Source organism: Triplophysa rosa, linkage group LG17 (assembly GCF_024868665.1).
Source record: "Triplophysa rosa linkage group LG17, Trosa_1v2, whole genome shotgun sequence".
Classification (NCBI taxonomy): Eukaryota; Metazoa; Chordata; class Actinopteri; order Cypriniformes; family Nemacheilidae; genus Triplophysa; species Triplophysa rosa.
Window position 1 is genome coordinate 17,552,086 of NC_079906.1, and position 26,971 is coordinate 17,579,056.

The 26,971-nt window shown below is 38.6% G+C and overlaps 1 protein-coding gene across 2 annotated transcripts in view; it reads right to left on the bottom strand.

The window, feature by feature from the left end:
* agbl4 (AGBL carboxypeptidase 4) overlaps window positions 1-26,971 on the bottom strand; it is a 287,406-nt gene that overhangs the window by 112,229 nt on the left and 148,206 nt on the right. For both annotated transcript variants that reach the window (XM_057357635.1, XM_057357636.1), the window contains one exon: window positions 23,951-24,167. In XM_057357635.1, the coding sequence (XP_057213618.1) occupies window positions 23,951-24,167 (217 nt within the window). The remainder of the gene's footprint in view (window positions 1-23,950; window positions 24,168-26,971) is intronic.

Genomic DNA, 26,971 nt, shown 5'->3' on the forward strand with positions numbered 1-26,971 from the left:
ATCCCGGTGCAATTTAGCGGAATTGTTTCTGCCCGTTGTTGTTACTTGAGTGTTTGAACAAATTTGACACCGTACTATTAGCAGAGGAAATTGGCAGTTTAATTTAAGGAAGGTTCAGAAGCCACACGTACACACACACATATTTCTAAGCAAGAACTGTATGAAGCAGGCTGGAGAAATCAGCACAAGCCATGATAACTTTTAACTCGGGCTTCATCTCTCTCGCCATCTCAGTCCCTCCTTTATTCATTCCTTTTTCTGACTGTTTTCATTAAAGTCTGCCCGCTGCAAGCTTTTCCGTAGCAATGTAATTGTTCGGGTTTAATGAGCTGGGAGAGAAACAGGAATTGCAAACCCAGGACTATTAAAAGGAATGATCGGATAAGTTTTGAAAGCAACAAGGTAAACAGCGGCTCGTCAAAACAAACAAGGGTTTCTCCTGCGGGATAATTAGGTGCTATAATTGGGATGAGCCGAGCGACGGAGAGCATGTCGGTGCTGAGGAAACGCGGGTCATCGTCTAGTCCTCCGTCGTTCCATTAGTCTAATTGTTAATTTCTTAATGCAGATGCAAATCAGGTGGCGTAAGACTGACATGTACACAAACACACAAAAACTCTCTCCTTCACACAGTTTCTGCTTCGATGGCAAGGCTTCATCTTGAAGTTCTAAAGAACTTCTGACAGCTCTCACTGGTCAGGGATTATAGAGGTGACATTAGTAAACAAAGAAACTCACCCTGGCACACAAAAACACACACTGCATATATGAGACCATGAGCGGTGTACATCAGAATGGCTACTTTAATATCAATCCATGGTGAAAAATAACTCAATCTTTCTTTTAATTTTCTCTTTTTCCTTTTTAGTGTGTATGTGTGAGAGTGTGTGAGGGAGGGAGAGAAAGAGGTTTTTTTCTAGTAAATTGAATTACCAACATTTTGACTTTCAGGCAGAGGAAGGGCAGAGGAGTGCTATCAGTGGTTCCAGATAGCATTGATTAAGATCAATTCAGTGTGTGTGTGTGTGTGTGTGTGTGTGTGTGTGGGAGAGAGAGACACACACACACACACGCACGTGCGCACACACCATGACTGCAAGTCTTCTGTCACACCACTAAGAATCAAACTTCCTTCATTTGCTCTGATCAGAGAAACTAGCCAGGGAGGAGAATGAGATTTTTAATTAGTACTATGGGCTATCTCATCTTGATTTGTGACAGAGACAAAGTAATCCCTCGGACCCCCATGTAGACTGACCACTCTGTCACATCTTTAATGGTTCCTTTGTTCTGTGTTATCTGTCTGTTCATTCATCAGTTTGGTTATGCCTGTCAGGTGCTTAAATCACTCATTTGAATATTAAAGGTTGTGATGGTTAACCTTCGGTTGGGTCTGCAAAAGAAGTTTTACGTAAAAGTGTTCAGCCACAGATGTCGTCATGTACTGAACTGTACACAAAACAGACAAAAAAGCACACAAAAATGGCAAGCTCTAATCTGATTGGTTGGTTTTGCAGATTGCCCAGAAGTTAGAGTACACTGATTTTAATGAACGTTAATCTAGAAGCAATGTTGCTTACTGGTACTAAACGAGTAAATAAGTGAATAAATGACCCATAATTCCTGTCTAAGTGGGTGGTTCTTGGCCAAAACTAGTAGCAACGTAGACAGTCCATAGTCAAAAGTCTAACTACTTAAGACTACACATCAAATCTCAGTCCCAGTAATGATCAGATTCATTATGCAAAACACAATTAAAAAAAGAAATGCACTAGAATAAGATTAGCAACTCCAAATCTCTAAAAAGCATTTTATAGCTCTATCAAGAGAATTTATGTGTCCATTACGTAATCCAACAAAACAAGCCTGTATTTAACAGATATAAAATAAAAAGCTCTTTTCGCATAATATTAAGTAGCTTTTAAATTACAGACCATTAATAGAATTTCCAGTAGAATTTGTTGCATAATGCATCACTTTTATACTATCCATTCCTGACTAAACACGAAAAGTTAGTGTGCTTTAAATCAGAAAACTAATTTTTGGCTTTGCATAAACATTTGCATTGTCAAGAATAGTGCAGACAAGAGTTAAATTCTATTATCAAATGACAATTTATCCATTATAGGACCCACAGGTCAAATCACTTGGTCAACACACACAGCTTTACAGAACAGGTCTGTTTCATTCCATACAAACACACCAATAGCACATTTAAACAGCTCTGTGGTTAAGTGAATGGTTGCATTAATGTTCATAAGTTGTGGCGCTGAAAGCTTTTGCTTTTCAAAAGCGTCTTTAGAATGAGACGAGAGTTCCATCACACTAAAACGCTAGATCCAAAACCCATTTTCTCAGGTTTTATTATAATGCTGACCACTTGAAAACTGATGATGGAAATGAAAAGTCAGATTCAACCACAGGATACAATATAATGTTTACAGGAAACGTGTTTTCTGACGTGATTTTTTATCAGCAAACGGGCGATACGGAACAAGATATCTTGACAGAGGCGCTGCCTCGAATCTCATTTAAAGGCAACGCTGACATAGAACCGAAGGAGACAAAACCTGCTATTGATCCTGTCCTGAAAGGCAAAGAGTCTTGTGTAAAAAGCCAGATTGTAGTTCAAAAGAGGGAAATGGTGGATGGATAGTGTAAGAAATGTCCTTTGTGCAGGAGAGAGGAAGGTTTCAAATCAGAGGGTGGCAGCTTGATGGTCTCACAATGGGAAACCACAGGGAGGTAAAATCTGACACCTGCGCCCTTAGCAAAGGTTACTGCCTTTTTAAATTTGCTCTCCAAGTGACCCTGTGCACACACGCACATACACCCCCATCCTTTCACTGGAGAAAACTGGTGCTGTGCAATGGAAAGAAAGTTTAATGTCTCCAATTCATAATCAAAATAATAAGTGACAGCTAACTAAAACCCGCTGCTCTCGGCAGGGTTGCCATGGGAACCGGAGTGGGGCTCGTGCTGGGATGTCATTGTTGGCTGTCAAATAATCCCTAATATTTAACCCCAGCTTTCTGGACTGGCCTAAACTTTATTGTGTGTGACAGGCCCTCGCTTCAAAAAGCAGGCCAGCATGACAATGACGCGAGAAATTTATCTAAACCTAATCCAGTTAAACAGAGACAGGGCTTAATATGCTTACGCTTTATGATGATGTCCTAAAACGGCCATTAGCTGCGTGTTCTTGGGTTAAAGCTCAGGGAGGGACAGAGGAGAGTTTGAATAGTAGATCTCAGCTTTGACATCTCTCTCGCACACAGAGATGTGGGGAGTCAGCTAGGAAACACCTCATTTAACATTAATTACAAAATGTTAATACTGGAGTCATTACCTTGACATTCTGCCTGGGGTTGGCATTAATCCTGCTGTACAGTAATACAAATTTACTTTCTTGTGTGAAACATTTATTAGCAGGTTTTTGAAGCTGCTTGATTACATGTAATAAAAGTCAATGGTGATCGTGTTTTTACTCAACAGACTGGATATTCCAAAGATTGGTTTGGAGTGTTATTAGTGTACATTTATACACATTTATACACATAGTTCTTTCCTGTGGCTCAGTGGTTAGAGCATGGCACTAGCAATGCCAAGGTCATGGGTTCGATCCCAGGGGATTGCACATAGTCAGAAACAAATGTATAATACAATGCAATGTAAGTCGCTTTGGATAAAAGCGTCTGCCAAATGCATAAATGCAAATGTACATTTAAAATTACTTTTCAGTTTTGGGCAAACTGTCTCAATTAAGAGTCACCTTAACAGGGAGATCCAAAAAATAAAATAAAAGAAATGAAATACAATAAAAAAGACAAATTAAAATCAAGTATCACATAAAAAATAAAATATAATTAAAAAAATTTTTAGAATGACATAAAAAATTAAATTATATAAATTAAGTTTTGATAGCATCACAGAGTGGCAGTCTTTGCACTTTATGATTTTTGAGGCAAAACAAGTCTTTTTTTTTAAGTAATTGCACTACATGTATAACAAATTATGAAACCAATTCAAGGTTAAAACATATTATAAAGCGCTATATACATTAAAGCTGATCCTGTATTTTAAGGTATAAGGCCCGTTCACACCAAGAACAATAGCTATAAAGATGACTACAACAATAACTATATTAGCTCCCACCCCAGCAGACGATAATAACTGCAGTTTCACATTTTAAATACGTGAGCTATTAAATTTGAATGGCATTTGATTGCCTATCAATGTTTAATCATTCATCAGCCGGAAAAAAGGCCCTCTGAAAGTGATCCCAATGATATCGTTCCTCTGTAAGCTCCGCTATTCTCTTAAGTCTACAATGATTTTTGAGAATGATCTTTACAATTTTAGTTTTTTGTGTGAGGGCCTTTATAGTCCTTAGATGTATAAGCAATACTTGGTCTGTATTTATAAAATACCCATAAATGTGGTCACAATTATGCATAAATGATACTGCGGTCATTATGATTCGATTACACGGCACGAAAAACACCTTTGCATTGCATTGTCGTAAATCTCCAACCATCAGACATTTTTACGTAAACCTGAATGCAAACAAAACAGAAGATAAATGTTTATGAACCGCACATGCCAAACAGGGACGAATGTTACTGTGGTTTATTGGACCCGTTCTACAGAAACCGCCTTGCTGATACAGCACCATCTATAAAAGCAGAGAAAATGTGCTAGATTAATGCAGTTCGCGGAGAGAAAAACAATATTCCAGTTCTTTCACAACAGAGTGTGATAAATAACAAGTGACCATGTGAAAACAAGCGAGAACAAATGAAGTATGAAAGCCCACCTGCCCGCCAGACCAGGTGCCTGCTCCCGACATCAATGTGAATAACCTTCCCTCCCCCAGCCCCCCTTTCTCATTCTCCCAGAACCCATTGCGTGAGTGTATGGTCAGGCCGCCTCGGCCGATGTCCTCTCTCGTGAGTCCCTCCAGACCGGGTCTGGCTGTAATGAAAAGCAGACCAGCGTCCCTTTCAATTCCTTCGGCCCGGGTAGACCGGCGTTAAAAGCAATCGACTGACTGAATGGAGTCACTATATCACAATATGCACCTTACGGCACCCCAGACACACTGCATCCTCCGAGAGAGAGAGAGAGAGAGAGAGAGACCTGTGTATTCATCTTTCCTTTTTCTCTCTCTAGAGTTTAACCCGGGTACGAGGTGGATTGTTGATTGGGGCGGGAAGGAACAAGAAGAAAGCACAAAGCTGAGGGACCGTGGGCCTTTTTTTGTCCAGGACACTATAAAGGAGAAGGTTGCTTTGGGGACTGAAAACAGTGGAAGAAAAGGAACGTTTGCACAAAAGGAGGAGTGTGGGCACAGAAAAACACGTTCAAGTTTCTGTGCATGGGTTTGTGTCCTCGCTTGTGCATTGGTGGGTGGAACAGTTGCGCATGGTTAGCGGTGTGTGAGAATCTGTGAGAATCTGTGGTGTGTAAGAGGCTGAAGCGCACAGCTGGAGGTGTGTGTTATCAGCGTTCTGCAGTCGCTGTGTGAGGCGGGCCGGGCTGGGACGAGGGCAGAAACTGGAAGGGCAAAACTGATGGAGTGTGCCCAGGATGGGTGGCTCCAGATGCAGGGATACTTCACTTCAGTACACACACTGCCTGCTGCACACCTCTGGAGCACTGACACACATTTACATTTATGCAATTGGCAGACACTGTTACCCAGAATGACTTAAAGTGCATTCAAAGTATACATTTATTAGTGTGTGTGCTCCCTGAGATTCATGACCTTGGCAATGCCAGCGCCATGCTCTACCAACTGAGCTACAGGAAAACATGACATCTAAACACACACACACGTACACAGAGAAGACTTTGCAATTTTACAATATTTTGATATCTTACACATGCGTACACCCTGTCACTCACAACACCAGGTCTACAAACTACCATCGACGCGTACTACAATCTGCACAGCACATCAGACATTGAAAATCTGGAAAGGATCGTTCACCCTTAAATGGAAATGATTTCATCATTTACCCTCATCTCATTCCAAACCTATGCTTTCTTTCTTTTGCGGAACACAAAAGATATTTTGAAGAACGCTGGTTACCAAACGCAGGGACGGATTAACGTGTCCAGGGCACAGGGGCCCTGGCAGATTTAATATGTGTACATTTTTCATTTATTTTATTTTATCAATAAAGAAGTGCTGAATACTGTGGAATAAAAGGGATTCTTTTTGCAGTTGTGAAGTATTAACCGTAGCGAATAAATCAAATAAATAATCCTAATGCATTGCCGCGCTGCTCAGAGGGAGTAAAAAAACACTGCGTAATATAAGCGTGCAGAAGTCACGTGTACACGACAGTAGAAGGCAAAATGAGTTTAAAACCACAGAAATGTGTCAAAGACATCTCAGTTTGCTGTCTTTATGGCCACTGAATGCAGTCTTGTGAGAGCTGGATTTGGATTACGTTGCGGAAGAGTTTTCTCTGAGGAAATCACGAAAGATACCTCTCAGCTTAGTTAAAACCAACTTTTTTATTAAGATAACGTTAAATGCTTTGGTGATTGATATTGCTTAATTTGTAATGCATGGACTGTTAAATGCTCGTCTTCTTAATGCAGAAATGTAAATTATGCAAGGAATAAACCTATTCCCACGTAATATGAGTTGGAGAGGTCAGAAGCTTTTTTAGGTGTCGAGTACTGCGAAATATAAATAAATCAATTTGTGTTGTTTTTTGTGCATTTTATACACAAGATGTTTTTCTATTCTGCTGAACTACTTTTATACAGTTTTTCTATGTAAACACGCTCTAGGCGGATGTGTTTAACTGCGTCTCGCGCCATTTGCAGCATCTCTCACATAAGCGCTATGGTTTTAATACGCTGTGTCAAGTTGAAATAATTACAATTTTTACACAGTGCAGCACATCAATGTCAGTTCCACAGCAGTTGACCAATCAGAAGACCCCGAAGGTGGGACAAGTGTCGTAAGCTTTTGTTTACAATAGCAACTTGGCATATGGCAATTTCTGTTATCGAAAGAGTGCCACGAGCACCATTCCTGAGCATTGTGTCATGCGTTTTTAGACGCGAAGATGTGTTCTGTGTGAACCACTCCTCCCTATTTTGGGGCGATTTAGCCCTTTAAAGAAGTCAACCCTAAAATAAAAATGTATTATGTTTAAATACTTTCTTTCATTCCAGCTTAATATGCAGAGCTACTTTGACTATAGGGCTTGAATTGGTTAAAACCCCTCAAAATGCTAAAGATTTCAAACAGCATAGGGTGAGTAAAAGATCATGTTAAATCTTTAAAAACTCTGCTGAGTAAAGCTCCACACACATACTTTACAAACCACTGTGCTGCGATTTGCTGGCACAATAGTCTTTTCATGGCTCTACATTTTAGAAAAATCTAATTTATTCTGCAGCACAGTTTGAACACACAGGACCCCCCTTATACTGCGCAGCCAAATGTCACAGCTCTGTGGACGTTATCAGTGGTTATGTCAGTAGTTCAGCAGATTTGCTGGTTCTACTGATGCTGATTTCTGACAGCTCTTTGAACGATGACAGCTGCTAGTTGATTGACAGGTGTCAAAGAGAAATGACTCAGAGATCTGTAACAGCACAATTACATTGAAAAACGTGACTTCAAACAAGAAGTCAAATCTTAAAATGTCACTCATAAACCTTTAAAATGTTATTAATATGAAAACAGCCCATAAATCATGTAAATAACCTATACATTTAAACTAATTACTTAAAAGGTTTGTGAAGTTGGTGTCATTGAATCTTTGAAAGAGTTTCCATATAAGCAAAAACATTGCACAAGGTTGCACAGCCAATCAGGACAAAAATAAATCAGAAATTCTAATGGCTTTCAATACAAATGTCATTATAAACTATCAAATGTTTACTACTAAACCATTAAAAAAATTATTTATGTAGTGTATTGCAGATCATTATAATGTCAATTAAAACCAATACAATTCCCGTTAAAATCATTAAATCCATTAGTATTTCTGTGATGATTTGTATTGTCTTCCATCAGTGTATAGCCAAGCCCACTACACAAAACTGTATAGTCTAACACTTGGTCAACAATATTATTTTCAGGCCTCGCCGTTACACAATGTCACACATGTTCTTACTTTAAATCATTGGGAAATCTTTTATCAAATCAACTTGAAGATTGTAAACTCACATGAGAATTATCATCCACAGCTGCCCATTTTAACTAAGAAGAGAAATACCACCATTTCCCTATATGCTGACAGAAATCCTCCACCTCAGCTCTGTTGGTAATGCGGAGTCCTTATTGATCCAAGCCAAATTAAATACACCAATACACACAGTGTTACGACCTCCAGAACCATAATTAGAGAAGAAACAAGCAGAAAAACACTCATCCAAATTCACCTTTGTCATCCTGTCGGTTGAGCAGGTAACAGAAACATCTTGTGTTAGGAATCAAAAGACATACACTAATGATCTAAAAAAGACCATCTGAAATAAATCCTCCTGGGAAAGTTCCTATTTAAAGTATAGAGAATGTAATGCGGACATCGCTTCCTATGTTGCAAGTTGCAGTGGCGCCGCCATTTTGGGATGTTAATACTCCACTGCTATTATTGTTTTGATATGTACCGTTACTTGTTTTGTTTGACATATGGAGAAATCGAAAGTGAAAGAACCATGGGCTTTTCCCGGATGACTCTGCGTAATGCTATTGCCGTTTTTAACACAGCAAGATCGACCTACCATAGTTATATTTCCTAATCAAACAAGAAAAACAAAACACTGCATTGAACGCACTAGCAGCCATCCTCCCAAGATGGCGCAACATTCAACGCGGTGTGACGCCGATTAACAAGCTAGTACAAGTTTAGAAATCATAATTATGATGTGTTAAGGCTAGAGTCCCAACAAACGCCAAATCTCAATGGTTGTAAAATTCAGTGGGACTTTTCTGGCAAAGTTATTTTAAAATACATTTTTAAATGTAATTTGTAAGGTTTTTTTGTCAGTGTCATGTGAACCAGCTCTTAAACATCTGATGTTCTGCCTAGAATAGAAATGTTGACAATTGTTATATTTCATTTCTCAACAGACTATTTTATAATTCTTGTGCTGCCTCAGAAAATGATCATGAACTCTCATTTAGACATTGTTATTATAAATAATCTGAATTGTGTTCCTCCATGAGTTATTAACTAACAAACATTTGGAAACTTTAATCATGATATATCAAAACAGAATATACATAATCATCCATAACATTTTCCCCTCCATCAATGCATTTTCATATTTTTGTCTCTTTCTCTCTCTTTCCACCATGCCTAAATATGTTTCTCACCCATCTACAACAAATTAAGTTTCCCCTCAAAGTGAATTTCAAGCTTGGTTGCTTTTGTAGGGTGAGTAACTCACTTTACATGAATTTTTTTTCTTTTGGAGTGGAATGCTGCATCATTTGTATTTCTCCATTCTCCCTCTTTTTCCCCTTTCCTGAGCCCTAAATTTGGTGGAAGGCAATTACACAGTCAGGAAGGTGTCTTTTTAACATATCATGAAGCCCTAAAAGCTCTAAGAAGCATGCTTGTTTTTCCATTCTTGTCTTCACTTTTCTAGCCAGGTGTGAGCCTATGGATAAAAAAGAGGAATACAAATATTTCACTGGGAATTGCCTGAAAGAAGCATAAACCATATTACAGTATAGCCACATTGTCCGTTTATGTGGAACTTCAGGTTATAATCTCTCTTGTGATCTCTTCTATCATCACTTTTTTTCAGCATTGATATCATAACTCTACCCCATCAGCCCTTCTGACCCAAAGCTGACAGCTCAAACCCTTGTGAGATTTTAGGATCCGTGCGTTCAAGACCAACAGCAACGGAAAAGGGCAGACGGGCCCCGGCCCTGCTTAAACCTGGCAGAGTTAAGTGAAAGATACGAACCCACGCTGGGAGATAAAACCGTGTCAATAAATCCCCCTCTCCTAACCAGATCCATCTGCCGACCTCTGCATAACAAACAGCTCACAAAGCACTTCCAAAATATTGAAACGGAGTTAAGCCCTCAAGGTGTGAGCCATTTCAATTTCAAAAAATAAATATTATCTTTGACTAAGCAAACCTTGCATTACAATGAGGATCATTTTACTGTTTCAGGAAGATGAAGAAGGAATCTCAGCCGACGAAGAGTTTGCGGTGAGATGACTGAAAGCCATCTGTACCTGCTGGCCGTATTTATGACCTCTCCATCCAAGCTGGCTTGAACGTGCCTACCGTTCACTTTGATCTTATTACAGCCTCAAGAAAACAATATTCTGCTGTACTATTGAAGTCTGTTCTATTTTCTCCCTCTCTTTTCACTCCATTCGCGCTTTATTACGGTTCTCCATATCAGCAAGATGATTCCTCTGCTGCTGGTATGGGAGTCTCAATATGCAATAAAGCAGTAGTATTGTCTCCTGAAGGGCCCATTGGTCTCGATAAAAGGCAGTCTCGATAAAACGAGGTCACATCAAACTCTTTATTTTCAATCTAATGTAAAATAACCTCCCCGCAGTCAAGCGGAGGTCACGACTTATCCGTGGCCCTATCCAGAGTCAGATTTGTTAAGAGACAGCATTCACACTGTTAGGTGTGAATGGAAAAGACAGGTTCCATTTGGCACAAAGAGAGAGATCGCTGGCCCCTGGTGCTCTGAGAGACCAGAGGTCAAACCCCAGCGGTGAAATGAAGTTAGGCTTACTGTAAACAATTCATATGGACATAACATTAGCTGTGTAATACATACAGTACATTGCATTTTATGCATTATTGACTTTTTATAAATTAGTATATACTTGCTGTTTTTTTACTTTTTTTTTCAATTCTATAGACAGTGAAAATATAGAGAAATTATGCATTATGTGTCTTGCCTGTGCATGGGTTCTATGCCTTGGGAACACACATACTGATATACCTTAAAATGCACTATAAGCCGCTTTAGATAAAAGCATTTGGCCAAATGCATAAATGTAACGTAAAAAAATACAAAACCAAAATATGCTCTGGTTACATTTTAACCACATTATGGAGGATTCCATGAAGCCTTGCTTATCATATGCTTGAATGACGCTGTCACATCTCATGAGTTACTATAATATTGTATATGGGTGTAGCAAAAGCAATATTCTGAGATATTTTCACACCGCATTATAAATTACATACCTTTCTTTGATTGTCAAGCAACCAAACAGACAAACAGTAATGCAATTTGCCACCAAAGAGTTTTATTGTTTTTTTATGTGAAACCTGTTACTCACAACACAGCTCTACCCCAAAATATTTGCACCGTTCACTGTGTGAGCATCACTCCTCAAAGCACCGTGGGAAGACATACATCTCAAATGGCTAGGTGCAGGGCTGATAATGAAGTGCTTTAAATCTAAAAAGTTTTTGATTAAAAATTAGCAAATTGCATTCAGCAGTTCTGTTCTAAAGCAAATTGTCTGCAGGATTTTTCCTGGTAAACACATTTTTTGGGGAGAAACTATAGTTGGCAAAGGCATTTGAAGATAAGAGGCTGTCATGAATCCTCCTGAAGAAAGGAAGAACCTTTCCTGAGCTATGCAAAGTAAGCAAAGCAAAAAACAATGTTACTACTTATATTTATATTTTTGTGTGTATGCTTATATTACTATGGCTTAAATATATAACATTTACATTTAGTCATTTAGCAGACGCTTTTATCCAAAGCGACTTACAAATGAGGTAAACAAAAGAAGCAATTGGAACAACATAAGGACAACGAAATGTATAAGTGCAGTAGAACTGGTTTCATATAGCCTACCACAATATACAAAGCTATTTTTTTTTTTAGGATAGAAAGAGTAGAAACGAAATAGAAATCAGAACTAATCGGTCAGGTGCTGACGGAAGAGATGTATTTTCAGCCGATTCGTAAAGATGGCCACAGAATCTGCTGATCTTGTAGCAGCGGGCAGATCATTCCACCAATGTGGAACAGATCCAGAGAAGGTACGTGAGAGTGATTTTTTCCCTTTTTGGGATAGCACCACAAGACGTCGTTCATTTGCAGAGCGTAGGGATCTGGCGGGTAAATAAGTCTGTATTAGCGAATGAAGATATGGCGGTGCCGAACCAGTGGTGGTCTTGTAGGCCAAGAGCAGAGCTTTGAATTTGATGCAAGCGACTATAGGGAGCCAATGTAATTTACTGAAGAGAGGAGTGACGTGTGCTCTCTTCGGTTCATTGAAGACCACGCTTGCCGCAGCATTCTGGATCATCTATAGAGGTTTGGTTGTGCAAGCTGAGTGTCCAGCCAGTAGCGCATTGCAATAGTCCAATCTGGACAGGACAAGAGCCTGGACTAGGACTTGTGTAGCATGCTCGGACAGGAAAGGTCTAATTTTGCTAATGTTGTAGAGGATAAATCTATAGGACCGGGTGGTGCTGGCAACGTGATCTGTGAAGTTTAGCTGATCATCGATTACCACTCCCAGGTTTCTGGCCATTCTGGAAGGTGTGATGGTTGATGAGCCTAGTTGAATGGAGAGGTTGTGATGAATCTTTGTGTCGGCCGGGATTACAAGCAGTTCTGTTTTTGCAAGGTTCAGCTGCAGGTGATGGTCCTTCATCCAGAGCGTATTGTCACTCAGGCATGCTGAAATGCGTGCAGAAACAGTCGGATCGTCAGGCTGAAATGACAGGTGGAGTTGTGTATCATCCGCATAGCAGTGATAGGAAAAGCCATGTTTCCGAATGACAGAACCTAGGGATGTCATGTATATGGAAAAGAGCAACGGTCCAAGCACTCCGCCATGAGGCACCCCTGTATTGAGATGTTGGGACTCAGAGACCTCACCTCTCCAGGATACTCTAAACCCGGGCTACTCAATTGGCGGCCCGCGGGCCGAACCCGGCCCTCGATGTAATTTGTTCCGGCCCTTCAAGTAGCACAGTGTGAAAAAGAATCTATAAATTTAGTTCAGTCGGGAATGGACTGACGCGCGTCTGTTCCATTCAGCACGAGCTGCAGCAGCACAGAGCAGGAGTCACGTGACATTAGGCAAGAGGCGCGACTCGCAAGCCGTCTCTCCTGTGAGACGCGGTAAACAGGACGATGACGGACTAACTTTTATTAGTTTCATTTCTGACATTTTGCTAGCACGAATAGGACCACCATTTCAAAAATACAGAGGCAAGGGCGGAGAACAGCGCGTTGGAGAACAGCGTCTCTGTAGGTTAATATTGTTTCACTGAATTTCTCTTTTTTTGTTATGCAGTTTTAAAATACAACACATGAACATGTTTGAATGTAGAAAAGCCTGCTTAGGCGTCTTACAATGCACCAATGTTTTTGTTGTGCAGTTTAAAATACAACATCAGCACATTTAAATGTAGAAAAAAACTTTGGGTGTCTTATGGGGCAAAAATACAACATACGGACTCCCATAGTTAACTTAGGACCCTATGATTGAATCGCGGAATCCAGGCATATGTTGCTGTATAACGCAGAATGGCACAGAATATGGCAAATGTATTGTTTCAAAAAGTAGCACCGAACAGCTAACACAATTCAAATTGTGCATGAGTAACTTTAGAAATATTCAGATGGTGTGTAAATATGTAATCTGCAATTGTTTTGCATGTGCTGTTGGAGCTATAAGAGAACGCATGCACATGACCTGTTTCCCTGTTTCATGTGAGAAAAAAACTGTCAAACTAAACACCCTTTGCGGCGACCCGTCAAAATAAAAGTCTGGTTAACTTGAACAAGTTACAACACACCCACATTTTACCACACCATCCCTCTTGATTTTTTTTATAGTTCAATCACTGAGTATATTATTTACTTTAGTAAACTAAAGCCCTGGTAAACTAAAGTAAATGTGCTAGTAAAATTATACAAAATTAGAAACTTATTATAAAAAATATTACTTACATTTAAGTAGACTAAAAAACATTTTTTTCTATTTTTATTTTTCCCTGTACGGTTCAACGTATCTACTGCAGGTTTTTTAATATAGTTTATAAGTGAATACTGTAGTATACTGAAGTATTTTTTCATGTGGGCAAATATATTGTATAGTAAAGGACGGAAAACACAGAATCCAGAAAAATTTAAACAGAAAAAACAGAATTTGGGAAAAAATAAAACGGATTTCATATTGTTGTCGTGTCATCCCTCGTATTGCAAGCCATATCTCTCCGGCCCCTCATTTGGGATGCTTTTCATGAACTGGCCCCCATGACAAACTAATTCAATAGCCTTGCTCTAAACCATTCCAGAGACACCCACAGCATTGGGGGTCGACAGGAGGAAGTGGTGGGTAACGGTGTCAAAGGCAGAAGATAGAACCATTAGAATGAGTACAGATGATTAGAGGCTGCTTTTGCCAGTCTCAGGGCTTCAATGACAGAGAGCAAGCGCAGTCTTGGTAGATAGACCGCTCTTGAAACCAGACTGGTTGCTGTCCAGGAGGTTGTTCTGCATGAGAAAAGAGAAGAGCTGGTTAAATACAACACGCTCAAGAGTTTTGGCAATGAAGGGGAGGAGAGATACCGGTCTGCAGTTATCTAACAGTGCAGGATTAAGAGTGGGTGTCTTCAGTAGCGGGGTATTACGTGCCTCTTTGAAGACTGTGGGAAACGTACCAGTGGTGAGAGACGAGTTGATAATGTGGGTCAGAGCAGGAGCAACCACTGGAGAGATGGCCTGGAGGAGATGGGTGGGGATCTAGCGGGCAGGTAGTCGGGTGGTTAGAAGAAATGACCTTGGAAACGTCATCTTCAGATAAGAGCGCGAAAGAGGGGAGCGAGGATGTGTCGAGGGTTTGGGCGTACTCAAGAGGCGGCGGCGCAGAGAACTGACTGCTGATGGTACATGTAAAATATGTATTTATGAGGTTTCATATACACCCAAGTTTTTAAAGAACAACCAGTTCAAGAGCAACATTCTAATGGACCATACACCAGGTGCTCACCAAGAAAAAAGATATCATATTTCACCCAAACAAAAAAAACACTCATTTGAGAGAGACTGATGATAGAATTTACAGCCAGTGTTTGTGAGAGCTCATATAATAGAGTCATTGACAAATAGGGAAAGTCTGGCGAGCTCTTCAGAGGACAATATCTGGCAGCTGGTGGAGAGCTCTTCAAATTACTAAACCTTTTGGACAGGCATTCACAAAAAAATTGACAAGTAAACAGCAGTGTAAATGAAAGACGGAGAGAACGCTATATAACAGATTCTGCATGTGATGGATCTGGGCTTGATTTCTGCTTTGCAGTCCATAAACAACCAGATTTCATGCGATTATCCATCACTGTTTCACAGCTCATGGATTCTGCCCCCTCTTCGTCTCATACACCTCCCCGTTTCTTCTCCGCCCTCCCTTCATCTCTGCGGTCCGACTTTGACCTTCTCTCTTCACGCAACGCAGATCTGTTATTGATTCAATCTTGGCACGGGGTGTACAAACACAAAGATAAACCTGGGCGTAAAGAAAGAGAAGGCGAGAGAGAGAAACGTGCGGAGGCCACGGATGCGTCCATCCGAGGAGCTTTCCATCCTTTATTCCTGCTAACAGGCTCCTGAACAAGGTCCCCTACTGTTCTTCTGTCTGCAGGGGTTCAGTCACCATTAGAACAACAAAAAATGACCTCCCCCCTCAAACATTTGGCTGTGGCTTCTACATGGCTTACCTCTTCTCTTCCTCCCCCTTTCCTCTTCCTCACAGCCAGCCATCCCCTTTTTCCCATTTTTCAGTCTAAAGGGCCCACGAAGCCGCCCCGTTCACACAGAGAGCAATGAATGTGTATGAATATGTGGTCCACATGTTTCATGACACTCTGGGATCCAATTATTCTAGAGCGATTTGAAGTTTTTCCCAGGCTCTGACAAAATCTGCAGATATTTTGCCTTCTTTTCTGTGTAGATTTTGGCAAAAAATATGCAAAAACCAGTACAATTGATTTTAACATGATTAAACGGAGCTAAAATGTTCAAAGCGGTATTTTAAAAATTGGCAAAATGAATAAAACAAACATGTAAGAAGTTTGTATATGACAGACGTCCCGCTGAGGTCCTGGTTATTCTAGATGGAATACTTGCGCAGCTGACACAGTCAACTGGGAATTTTGATTTATGTTTGCCATTAAAAATCTTAAACGCTTGCGATCTATAACTTTCATCGTAGCACTCTAACATAACCACCGTCATGGTGCCAAATAGCAAACTTAAAACCCACTTTTTGATATGATAAAATAAATAATTCATCTTTGTCAACTAAACGTCTGTTTTTCAGATTTATTAAGATAATTTCATTTCGCCTTCAGCTGCTTCTTGCACTGTTGCCTTGTACTGATGAAACATGAGAAATCTAACACTGCTTCAACCCACAGCCCAAAGGTGCAACTTTAAGATGGCCATTACAGAGCCAGTAATCACAAACACACACATTTCACTCCACCTTCTATTTGAGGAGCTATTATTAAACTCGCTCAAATATGTACTAGCCACTGGTGACGGAGGATAAAAGGTTGAGGTAAAAATGCTTACCTCGCACCCTCTGACTACATCCATAAACCTGCACTCCGTCAACCCAGAGACAGGACCCTGTTTGACTGCTTAACGTTCACCCTTCACAGCTAACCAGTCAACTCAAATCACATTTTAAAGTGCTCAGTCAATTCCAGAACCAGATGAGCAGAGGTGAGGTTTTTTTCAATCTGGGTTTTTAGATTTTCAGGATTTTCGATTAGAGGATGCTAACGGTAGTGGCTGACTATGTACGGCCGCACCAAAGATTGCTAAAGTCTTACTGTTCTTGGGACATAAAGTTCACTATGGCTATGTATTTTAATTTAATGATGTTACGGTTCATGTTTCTAATTTATTAGTTCATACAAAAGTCTCAACAGCACTGAAATACGTTACATAAACAACCATGAAATTCATTGTGCTCTGTACCTAAAAAAAGTAATGAATATACACTACCGGTCAAATGGGAACTATGAGGATTATGAGGACTCTGAGATTGTGTTTCGACTGAAAAATTTAAACAAAAAATAAATAAATTGTTATAATTTAGCAAATTTATCATTTCAAATTTTGCCTAGAATTTGCAGAAATGGTATCTTACCCCAAGATGCTTTTTAAACAATATTAAAGGAGTTCCCATCTATTCTTTGCTCTTACCGGCTGCTCTTTTTTCATTATTTAGTCCAAGTCATCCATTTCAAAGTCATTTTTTATTAAATAAAATTGTATTAGTTTAAAATGAAAACAATGTAATTGTATGTGCACAATTACATTTTTGTCTATAAAACTAATTTCAGACATTTAAACATACACCTTCAGATGAAAACCTTTTTAAAGACAATGAGACACATTTCACTTTTGACTGGTAGTGTACATTCTAAAAATAAAAAATACACACAAAAAAGTGCACCGGTTTAGTTCTACAAACTGAAAGCCGTCTAAAATTATATTTAACCTGGAGTTTCAGGACTTTTATACAAAATAAATATGTTAACCTTAAAGATATTGAGAAACTAGCGCTTCCCAACATTTCCACAAATAAGAACGAATGAATATATATGACATCATTCTGTTCTCAGGCCTTTCATCAAGTTTTAGGCTCTGGGGTAAACTCAATTCTATTGGCCATTTTTAAAGGGGGAGGAGCCCCTGAATATGTCCCATCCTAACTTTGTTTTACTGGAGATTATGTTAATATGTCAAACAAAGCTACACTTCAAGGCACTTTAGTTGGTCTTTAATAACTCAATAAGTTCATTTATGTCCTCTAAAATATATATAAAAAATGTATATGTCAACATCAAATATGTCTAAAGTCTGTCAATCATGTGAAACATAAACTCACAGATGTAATTTCATCCCAACCCTTATTCCATGACGGAGGCTTCTCATCATTTAGATTATACGCGGGTTCACGCTTCACTACGTCCAATGGTCCAACACACAAATATTTAGAATAAAATATATTTAAGTGCCCATTTAAACCACAACCTGGCTAAGCTGTATGATACTGTACACACACACACAGCTGGGGCAACCGTCCCCTGGAGTTTTACAGAGCGCCTCTGAAGACCGCGGTCCCCGTGGAGGAGATGCGTCTGCATCTCACGTTAGAACAACTGGAAACCTCAAAGATGAAAAGATGAAGGACAACAACACAGCAGCCGTCAGCTGCCCCGAGTCTGCTCTAAAACAACCGTCTCACATAACAGAGAGAGGTGTGAGAGAGAGCAAGCCATATAAATTATACAAGAAAGCAGATATTTACTCTGGCAATGTGTGTAAAAAGAGATTGACAAGGGATTTGTAAAGGCCATTTCCACTAGTCATAGATTTATATGATCTCGTCAATCATTCTGTGCGGTCAACCGACCTTATTGGACAACGGTAGCACTAAACAACGGTAAGCTCAGCAGCTTCGCTTGAGGCTGTTCCCTATGGAAACTTTATGCGCCATAAAACAGGAAGAGAGAGAGAGAAAAATCTGGTTATAAAACCTCTAGGTTGGTTTGCAATGCACAACATTCTGTTCATTGCAAACATACAAATCAAGCTGATCCTGCAAACAGACATTGGAAATGATGGTATACGAGTACAGTACAAAAACAGATTCAACTGTTGTTCGACTCAACGGTTCGACTCAAGTATCCTGTTGCTCTCAGATATGCTAGAGAGGACCTGTGCTCAATCTAAGACTAAATAAAATGCTTCTAATATGCCATTAACATTGGGATTGGTGGGATTTTATGTGACTTTGTTTCATACGAAAATGCTCCAAACAAAACAAAGTGATTTTTTGAGGCAGTATTCAGGATATTCCGCTCTAAATTTAGGGACCAATTCTCACTATTAACTAGTTGCTTATTAGATGCCTATGTTTAGCATATTGGCTGTTTATTAGTACTTATAAAGCACATATTAAACATGACCATATTCTACTTCCCTAATCCTACCTAATACCTAAACCTAACAACTACCTTACTAACTATTAATAAGCAACAAATTAGTAGTTTACTGAGGCAAAAGTCATAGTTAAAGGTTTATTAATACCGAGAATTGGACATTAAAATAAAGTGTGACCAAAAAAACAATTACCTTACAACCACCCTGTGAATCTGTGAATCATTAAAATAACAGCCTCATTTTCTGGATATTAATATAGGACTTTCATTCTCCCCCTGTACTTTCTACAAACATCATTATGAGCTTCAGTGCTTAGAATTAAATTTGTATTTCTATAAAATGTATACTAAATCTAAATCTATATAATTATAAATACAATGTCATTCAAAAGTGTGAGCTGTATCACTTTTATCAGCAAAAAAACAACACGTTAACCTGAAAAATGTTTGAATTTCTTAGTATTAATACAAAAAGGGACCAAATCCCAATATACAAATGTGGTGGCATAAATTGATTCATGTAATTCCATCAGATTTGAGAATGCTCCAAAATTCATCTAGTGTGTATCAAGGTAAGCAAAAGACTACAAAGTAGTAAACATGGCAAAATCTAAATAATGCATAATAAATATTTTTACTTATTAATTGTTTTTTTTTTATCTTAAAATTATGTTTGCAAAAAAGTTTAGTTTAAAATTTGAATCTCAGAATTTCAATAAAGACTTTTGAATGAAATTGTTTATATACTGTAGTTTTAAATCCTGGCTATATAATACTTCCAAATGTAAAGAGAGAGAGAGAGAGAGAGAGAGAGAGAGAGAGAGAGAGAGGAAGTGAAGTGCTGGTCAGGCCCTCAGGCTGGATTCTGTCTGTCTGCTTGTCTACAAGATTCAGCTCTTTGTTGCAGTAAGTGCTCTTGCTAGGCTGTCAGATCCACAACTCTTGCTTTATCTCTATCTCCGGCTCCACATTTAGAGAGAAGCAGACGCTTGGAATTCAAAACAACAGCAGCCTCCGCAAGGATGTGGGCTCGAATCACGTGACGGGTCTCTATCGAGATTGACGGGCTCTCTGCCAGCTCGACCAGACTCAAGGTTGCATGAAAGAAGAGATAGAAACATGGGAGTGTTGTCTAGACAGCAGGTCATCTGAGTCATAACCAGGCCCAGATGGAATATGCCGACTTTTTCAAGCTTTTTCTGCTCTGATTTCAGAACAAAACAGAAAACAAAACATCAAACTGAAGAATACTAATACAGATTTTGAAAGTTAACAGCCTAATCAATATGTCGTAATGTTTAATAAGGAAACACACAAGAGGTGCAAGAATGCATACTAACTTAACTATTAATCACTAAACATTTTGCAGAGTGGGTGTAGAGTAGATTCTGCGTGGGCCCAGTCATGTAATGTTAGCATCACCAAAGTATTTAAAAGACCCTGAAGGTCTCTAATTTTATGTAAATCAACATATACACATAATATTCAATTCTGGTTACGTTAAATATGGAAATTTCAATTCAAATAGACTGCACTGCTCGTACTGTTCATGTATCTACAAGTTACACGCTACATGGCTAAATAATTCAGATGCATAAACGCAGATCTGCAAAGAGCGCGAAGTGCAGATCTGAATTTGATCTCTTTTAAATATTCAGATGGCCCGAGCGTTTCACGCTCATATGTGGATAATGCATTTTGATGTGCAGCCTTCAAAACAACTTCATTCTCAATTTGCGTGAATTCGCTGATGCAAACTCGCCATTCAAGATGGGCAACAGCGAGCAGACGAGCTGACGGTAGAAGAAGCTTCAACGCATAATCATCCATCAAAAGGTGTAACTGTCACAAACTGCCATGCTTCTCTGTCTTTAAAACGCTCTTAGAGGACTTTGATGACTTAAGATCCAATAAACAGATGTGATGATTGCTGCTCAACATGACAGTCGAATTACGGGTCTGAATGTTAAAACAAAACCATGCGAGTCAATTGTAGTGAAACGTGTTTGTCCATATGTGTTTATTTGAGAATGTCTGAACACACCCTTGATCAAATCCGTCGTTTAAGACAGGCTCACACACCAATGCACTGATCAAACCAAACCACAGCTTAAAGTGAAAGTCCACCCAAAAATGAAAATGTTCATTTACTCACCCTCTTGTCATTTCAAATCTGTATGACTTTCTTTCTTCTGCAGAACAAAAAAGAAGATATTTTGAAGAAAACTGGTCACCGAACAGCGCCGGCACCCATTCACTTCTATTGTATGGACACCAAACCAATGCAAGTCAATGGGGGCCGGTTAACAACATTCTTTAAAAGATCTTCTTTTGTGTTCTGTGGAAGAAAGAAAGTCATACAGGTTTGAAATGACAAGAGGGTGAGTAAATGATGACAGAATTGTATTATTGGGTGCACTATCACTTTAAATTCAGCATTTGATGGCGTCTATTGGAGCAGAAAGTCACAAATCCTATTTTTGCATTTCACATTGTAAGACAAACGTCTTAAATATGTCCCTCGCCAACTGACTTTTTCAAAGAGTTTGACCCTGTGAGCTGAAGGATTAACTGAGCAAAGGAGGTAATTGATATGTACAAAACGTCTCTTTTTGTGATACATTCTTAACATTCGCTTGCCTCATTGAAAAGGAAAGATATGAGAGACACAATCTTTCTTTAATGAGAGAAATAATCCCAGTATTACAAAAATCCAGTCCTCAGTGGTGCTCTACCTACTGTATGTGTGTGTGTTAAATTCCTCACAAGGCCTTTGTTTAAGTACATCACGTCTTTCTTACATCCGAGAGTGTTTTACTACTGCAGTCCAAGCTGTTGTAGCCTCATCCTGCTCTCTCTCTCTCTCTCTCTCTCTCTCTCTCTCCCCTTCTCTCTCTCCTTCATTTCTGCAGGTCATTAAGAGTGTTGTACTGCCACATTCCCAAGAACAGAGGACATAAAAAGACAAATAAGGCCATAAAATGCCTCTATGCCCATGCATACAAATACACTCTCTCTACTCTCTCTTTCTCTCTCGCTCACTCTGCTTTTTTCCCCCGTCCAACACTTTCACTCTTGTTTTATCTGCTACATGAACTATAAAAGTCTTGCATAAGGAGGCATTCTACATGCTAATGAAATGGAAAGGGAGCCACATTGGCCCAAAAAGTCTTTCGACACTTAAGCCACACTTACAAATGCATGAATGGCATTATAAAATAAAAAATCAAACCAACTGGCATCTGTAACGCTAGTCCTTAACTAACTTCATGTTTCTGATATGACTATATATTTTGCCACACGCAGATCTACACTGCCGTTCACTACAGTAAGTTTAGGATCACGTATTCATTCCTTGTTAATATTTGTTCTATTGTTGAATAATAAAAACACATCAAAACAATAGTGTGATGAGAATTATGTTGTGAACTTGTGACTAAAGAAAACTAAAACAAATCAAAGCTATGTTGTATTTTGGTGTCTTCAACGTATAGCTAACATGTCTTGAATTTTCTGAATTGGCATTTTATCAGCCCGTTTCTTCAGGTCTTATCCTGAGATGCTTTTCAAACACTATTGAAATAGTTCCTATCTATGCTGGGCTCTTATGTCCAAATCATCTAGAAAAATAATATCAAATATATAAGCTAATGCCTTTAAATCGAATTATTTTTAAGATCATAAAAATACTTCAGTCAAGCGATCCTAAAGTTTTAAACCGTAGTGTACTTATAAAGTGATAAGTGTCCTCATTCATGCCAAAGGCAGTAATAATATCATCCACATTCATTGATTATACAGGTGAAAAGCAAATATTTAAATCATCCACCAAATAGTCATTTCCTCTAAGAAAATTTCCATAATGCAATTGTTAAAATAACATTACCTCGGTAGATGAGTAAGCCACGACAGATAAAACACTTGGCACTTTTTAACTTAATGGGGAAAAAAATCAATTAATAATTACCCAAAAGTTTAAATATGGCTGTAATCAATTGATTACTTTCAAGAGAGAAGCTGCATGATATTAAGATTGCAGAAATAAATGACTGGCCAAGTCTCTCTGTTTTCTTTTTTTTTTGGTTGGGCAGGACTCTCTGCATAGCAGAATACTACAGATTGTGAAATACTGTATACATGAAGTTGTTCAGTCATCATTCAGAAACAGAAGTACAATAGTGTAGAAAATTAAAAATAAGATTAGGGAGCTATGTTTGACACAAGATGCAAAAAGCATGCAAATACTTTTAATATTTTGTTTTAAAATTTCACAACATTCTCTTTGTGATTATTTGCCTAAAAATGTGTGCCTAAAATAAAATAAAAGCCACTCACTTTGATATTTTGTTATCTAACACAACAACGTTCATGCATTTTTTATTGCATTTTAAGTATTCAAATATTCTTCGGAGCCCCTGCTTAAATTATACCCTGCATACTGGTTTTGATTTTGTATTAAAGCAAAAAAAAATAATGTTTTGGTGTAAAAGGGCTGAACTCTGAATTCAAGCACAACGAATCTCCCAACTGTGCATTGGTTTAACATACAGTTTTTCCATGTATTTTTCTCCTGATGTATTTGCCCTTTCAAAACCCAATTCATGTGAAATTGATTTGGTTACATTGACACCATATTTCTTATCAATAAATGTGCTTTCATCAGTGGTTTCCCGTGTCTGGCTCTCCCTGACGAACGTGAGAGTGATGAAGGCCCTAAAAGAGGCTTTAATCTCTCAAGCATTCCTAATGAGTTTTTCCTCTACAATTATTTGATAAGAGCAGAGATGGGCCTGTAGGCACTGTGAATGATCTAGTACCTGTGCAGATACACACACGCATACACACATCATGCATACTCACACTTACATGTGTCCAACACCTCAAGGTAAATGTGTGTGCAATGCATAGCAGATACGGAAAGTCTGTACCACAATAAAGAAATGACACACGGCAGACAGACGCAAACACACGAGCAACGCATGCAGTGACTAACCACGCTGAAGCCCAGCTGCTCGCGCCGCAGGTAATCGAGATTTCTGCGCTCCAGGCTGGCCAGGTAATGCTGCAGACGCGAGTAGGTGTAGGGGTAGCAGTAAGCGAACTGATAAACGTCGTCCTCGTGGTCGAAGCAGAAGGCGAAAGACATCACATAGTTCCTCCTGTGGTCTGGGCAGCGGTAGTAATACACATTCTTGGCCGGCAGTCTTTGCCTGTGACAAACAAACAAAAAAGAAAGACAACGTGACCCTATTTACTTTCTTAATATGCATCACTAGCGCACAATGCATTGGTGCTTGTAAAGGAAGTATAAAGTTAAAACAACATAAAAACAAACTACTGTGGATGGAGCAAAATATATTAAACAACCACATCATAGATGACAGAGAAGAAAGTACAAGATAAAAGACAAGAATAAATAAAAGGAATAAAGAGACTTGGAGGCCGATCAATGTGAAATGTGACTTGACTACATCTCCTAGTCACTCACATTACTGTTGTTTATTTAGACTCTCCTCTCTGTCTTTCATTCTTCCCTTTTAAAAATCTATCCAAAAAAGCGATGCGATTTGCATATAAAATGATATGCTACATTGTTAATCAGTATTATGTTCGACTGCTCAAGAGAAAATCTGCCAATCCGCAGAGAGAGAGAGCGTGAGAAAGAGTGAAGGAAAGGCAAAGAACGGAACGGAAGAATGGAGAGAATAACATGTGGATGAATAAAGATGAGAAAGAGAGACCAGATGAAGATGTCAACGGCCCAGAAGCTTCTACACAGCCATACTGATAAGCAACCTATAGTCCTGCAATCTCAATTCTTTCTACCCGTCTCTTGAACTTACATATACCTAATGTGCACGGATGTGCTTAAGCTGGTGTCTGGTGTTTCATCAGTAAATTGTAGAGGGTCATCATGATTTGGGGCTGCTGTACTTGTTATCCTCTACGTATACATAAATGAGTTCCCTAAGTTAATTAGGACATTTTTAAGGAGACCAACTGAAGCTCAGCAGAAGTGTTATGTAACAGGAAAGTGCCTCAAAGTGCGAGAGTACCTCAACTACAGAATGGCTTCAGCAGAAAAATACACACCTTCTGAAATGGTCCAGTAAGTCTCGCCTCTGTCTGATTGAGATGGTTTTTAATGACCTTAAAAGAGGTCAGACATCCCAGGAACATCACTGAACTGAAAACGTTGACAAATAATAGCTTTCCTGTAGCTCAACTGAGTAGGGCAATAGCAATGCCAAGGTCATGGGATTGTGTCCTAGGAAATGCACCTTCTGATAAAATGTTAAGTATAATGCATAAATGCTAAAGATAAAGACATGAAAACACTGTTTGTTTATTTGGTTGGTTTAAAGGAGACATGTTTGCCTGCCGATGAACATGTATGCAAAAATCCAGGTAAATAAAATGTATTTTTATTTAACAGTATACGTACTTTACAATAAGGTTGCATTAAGTAACAGCAACTAAACATGAGAGAAATGTTTGTTAATGCTAAGTTTTAATGTTTGCAAAGTCCTATGTAATTGTTTACATTTGGTCACTGTGCAATTGATTTTAAAAATGTATTGGTAAATGTGAAAATTAACATGAACTAAGATAAATAAGTGCTGTAGAAGTATTGTTCATTGTTAGCTCACGTTAGCTACTGCAGTAACTGATATTAACAAATACAACTTTATTGTAATGTGTTACCATATATCGTTGCTTTCCTTCTGAAACCTCACATCTCCATATTTCGTGGGGGGTTTTGTTCTCCATAAATCATTAATATTAGTCCCCCTTTATGTTTGTCACTGGGTTTGCAAATATCTAACCAATTTAAAGTATTAAAAAGGGCTTTTCAACTTTGACAACACAGTAAGCAATCATTGAGAAAGCTCAGTGTTTTTTTAGATTTCCTGAAGAACAGCCAATGTGGCAGTGTTGGGTGTAACTAGTTACTAAGTAATTAGTTATTGTAATTTAATTGCTTTTCCCTTGAAAAAAGTAAAGTAAGGGATTACTCTTATTTTTTCTGTAATTTAATTACAGTTACTTTTGATGTAATTAAACTAAATACTTTGTGTAATATGTGTGTGTGCAATAGTGGAATTCACATCAAAATTCAAAGTCTAACTTTAAAATCTGTGCTTTAATGTATAATTCTCACATTTGTAATACTTTGGTCAGTTAATAAGATACTTTATGTAGTTTCATATTATTTATTTGAATGAATTAAAAGAGCCCTTTCATGCCTATCCTTGAATCACTTAACTAATCAAGGTTGATATAGGATATAGAAAGTAATTATTAATAAGTAACTAAATACTTTTTGGAGAGAGTAATTTGTACAGTAATCAAAATACATGATTGAATATGTAATTAGTAACTAGTAATTAATTACTTTTTGAGAGTAACTTACCCAACACTGCAATGTGGACATCCGATACAAAACACTTCCGGGTACCCTACTAAAATACGTCATCTCTGAGGTAACGGATTGTTTGCAAGGCTCTTTGCTGCATTGTGATTGGCTGTATAAAAGGACATGCTCCACCCTGATGTAAACCCAAAGAGTGTACATAATGAATACATTATAGCAATATAGAACTGTGCAAAATAAATGAAAACAAATCATTCACACACACTGTCTCATTCCAGACTCCTCTGCCGCTGAGAAGAAATGAAGGTGAATTTGTTTTCTCTCCAGAGAAAATGAAGGCAAATGAACTATTAAACTGACTATTCCTCTGAGGTGTAGGGCTGATATCTTTATGTGTTTCAATATTACATTAATATACTAGATCTGCTCTAAAGCATGACAGTCTTAAAGTCAGCTTTACATCCAAAATATCACTTTCACAAATCTACAATGCGCCAGATACAGACCAACACTTCAATCACACAAACGTAAATGACATTTACTCATCATATACCGTGAGTATACATATAAATGTGTGTGTGTCAGGGTTAACCGTGCTTGCTGCAGTATTTTGCTTGTGTTTGACTGGGGTTAGGTTCA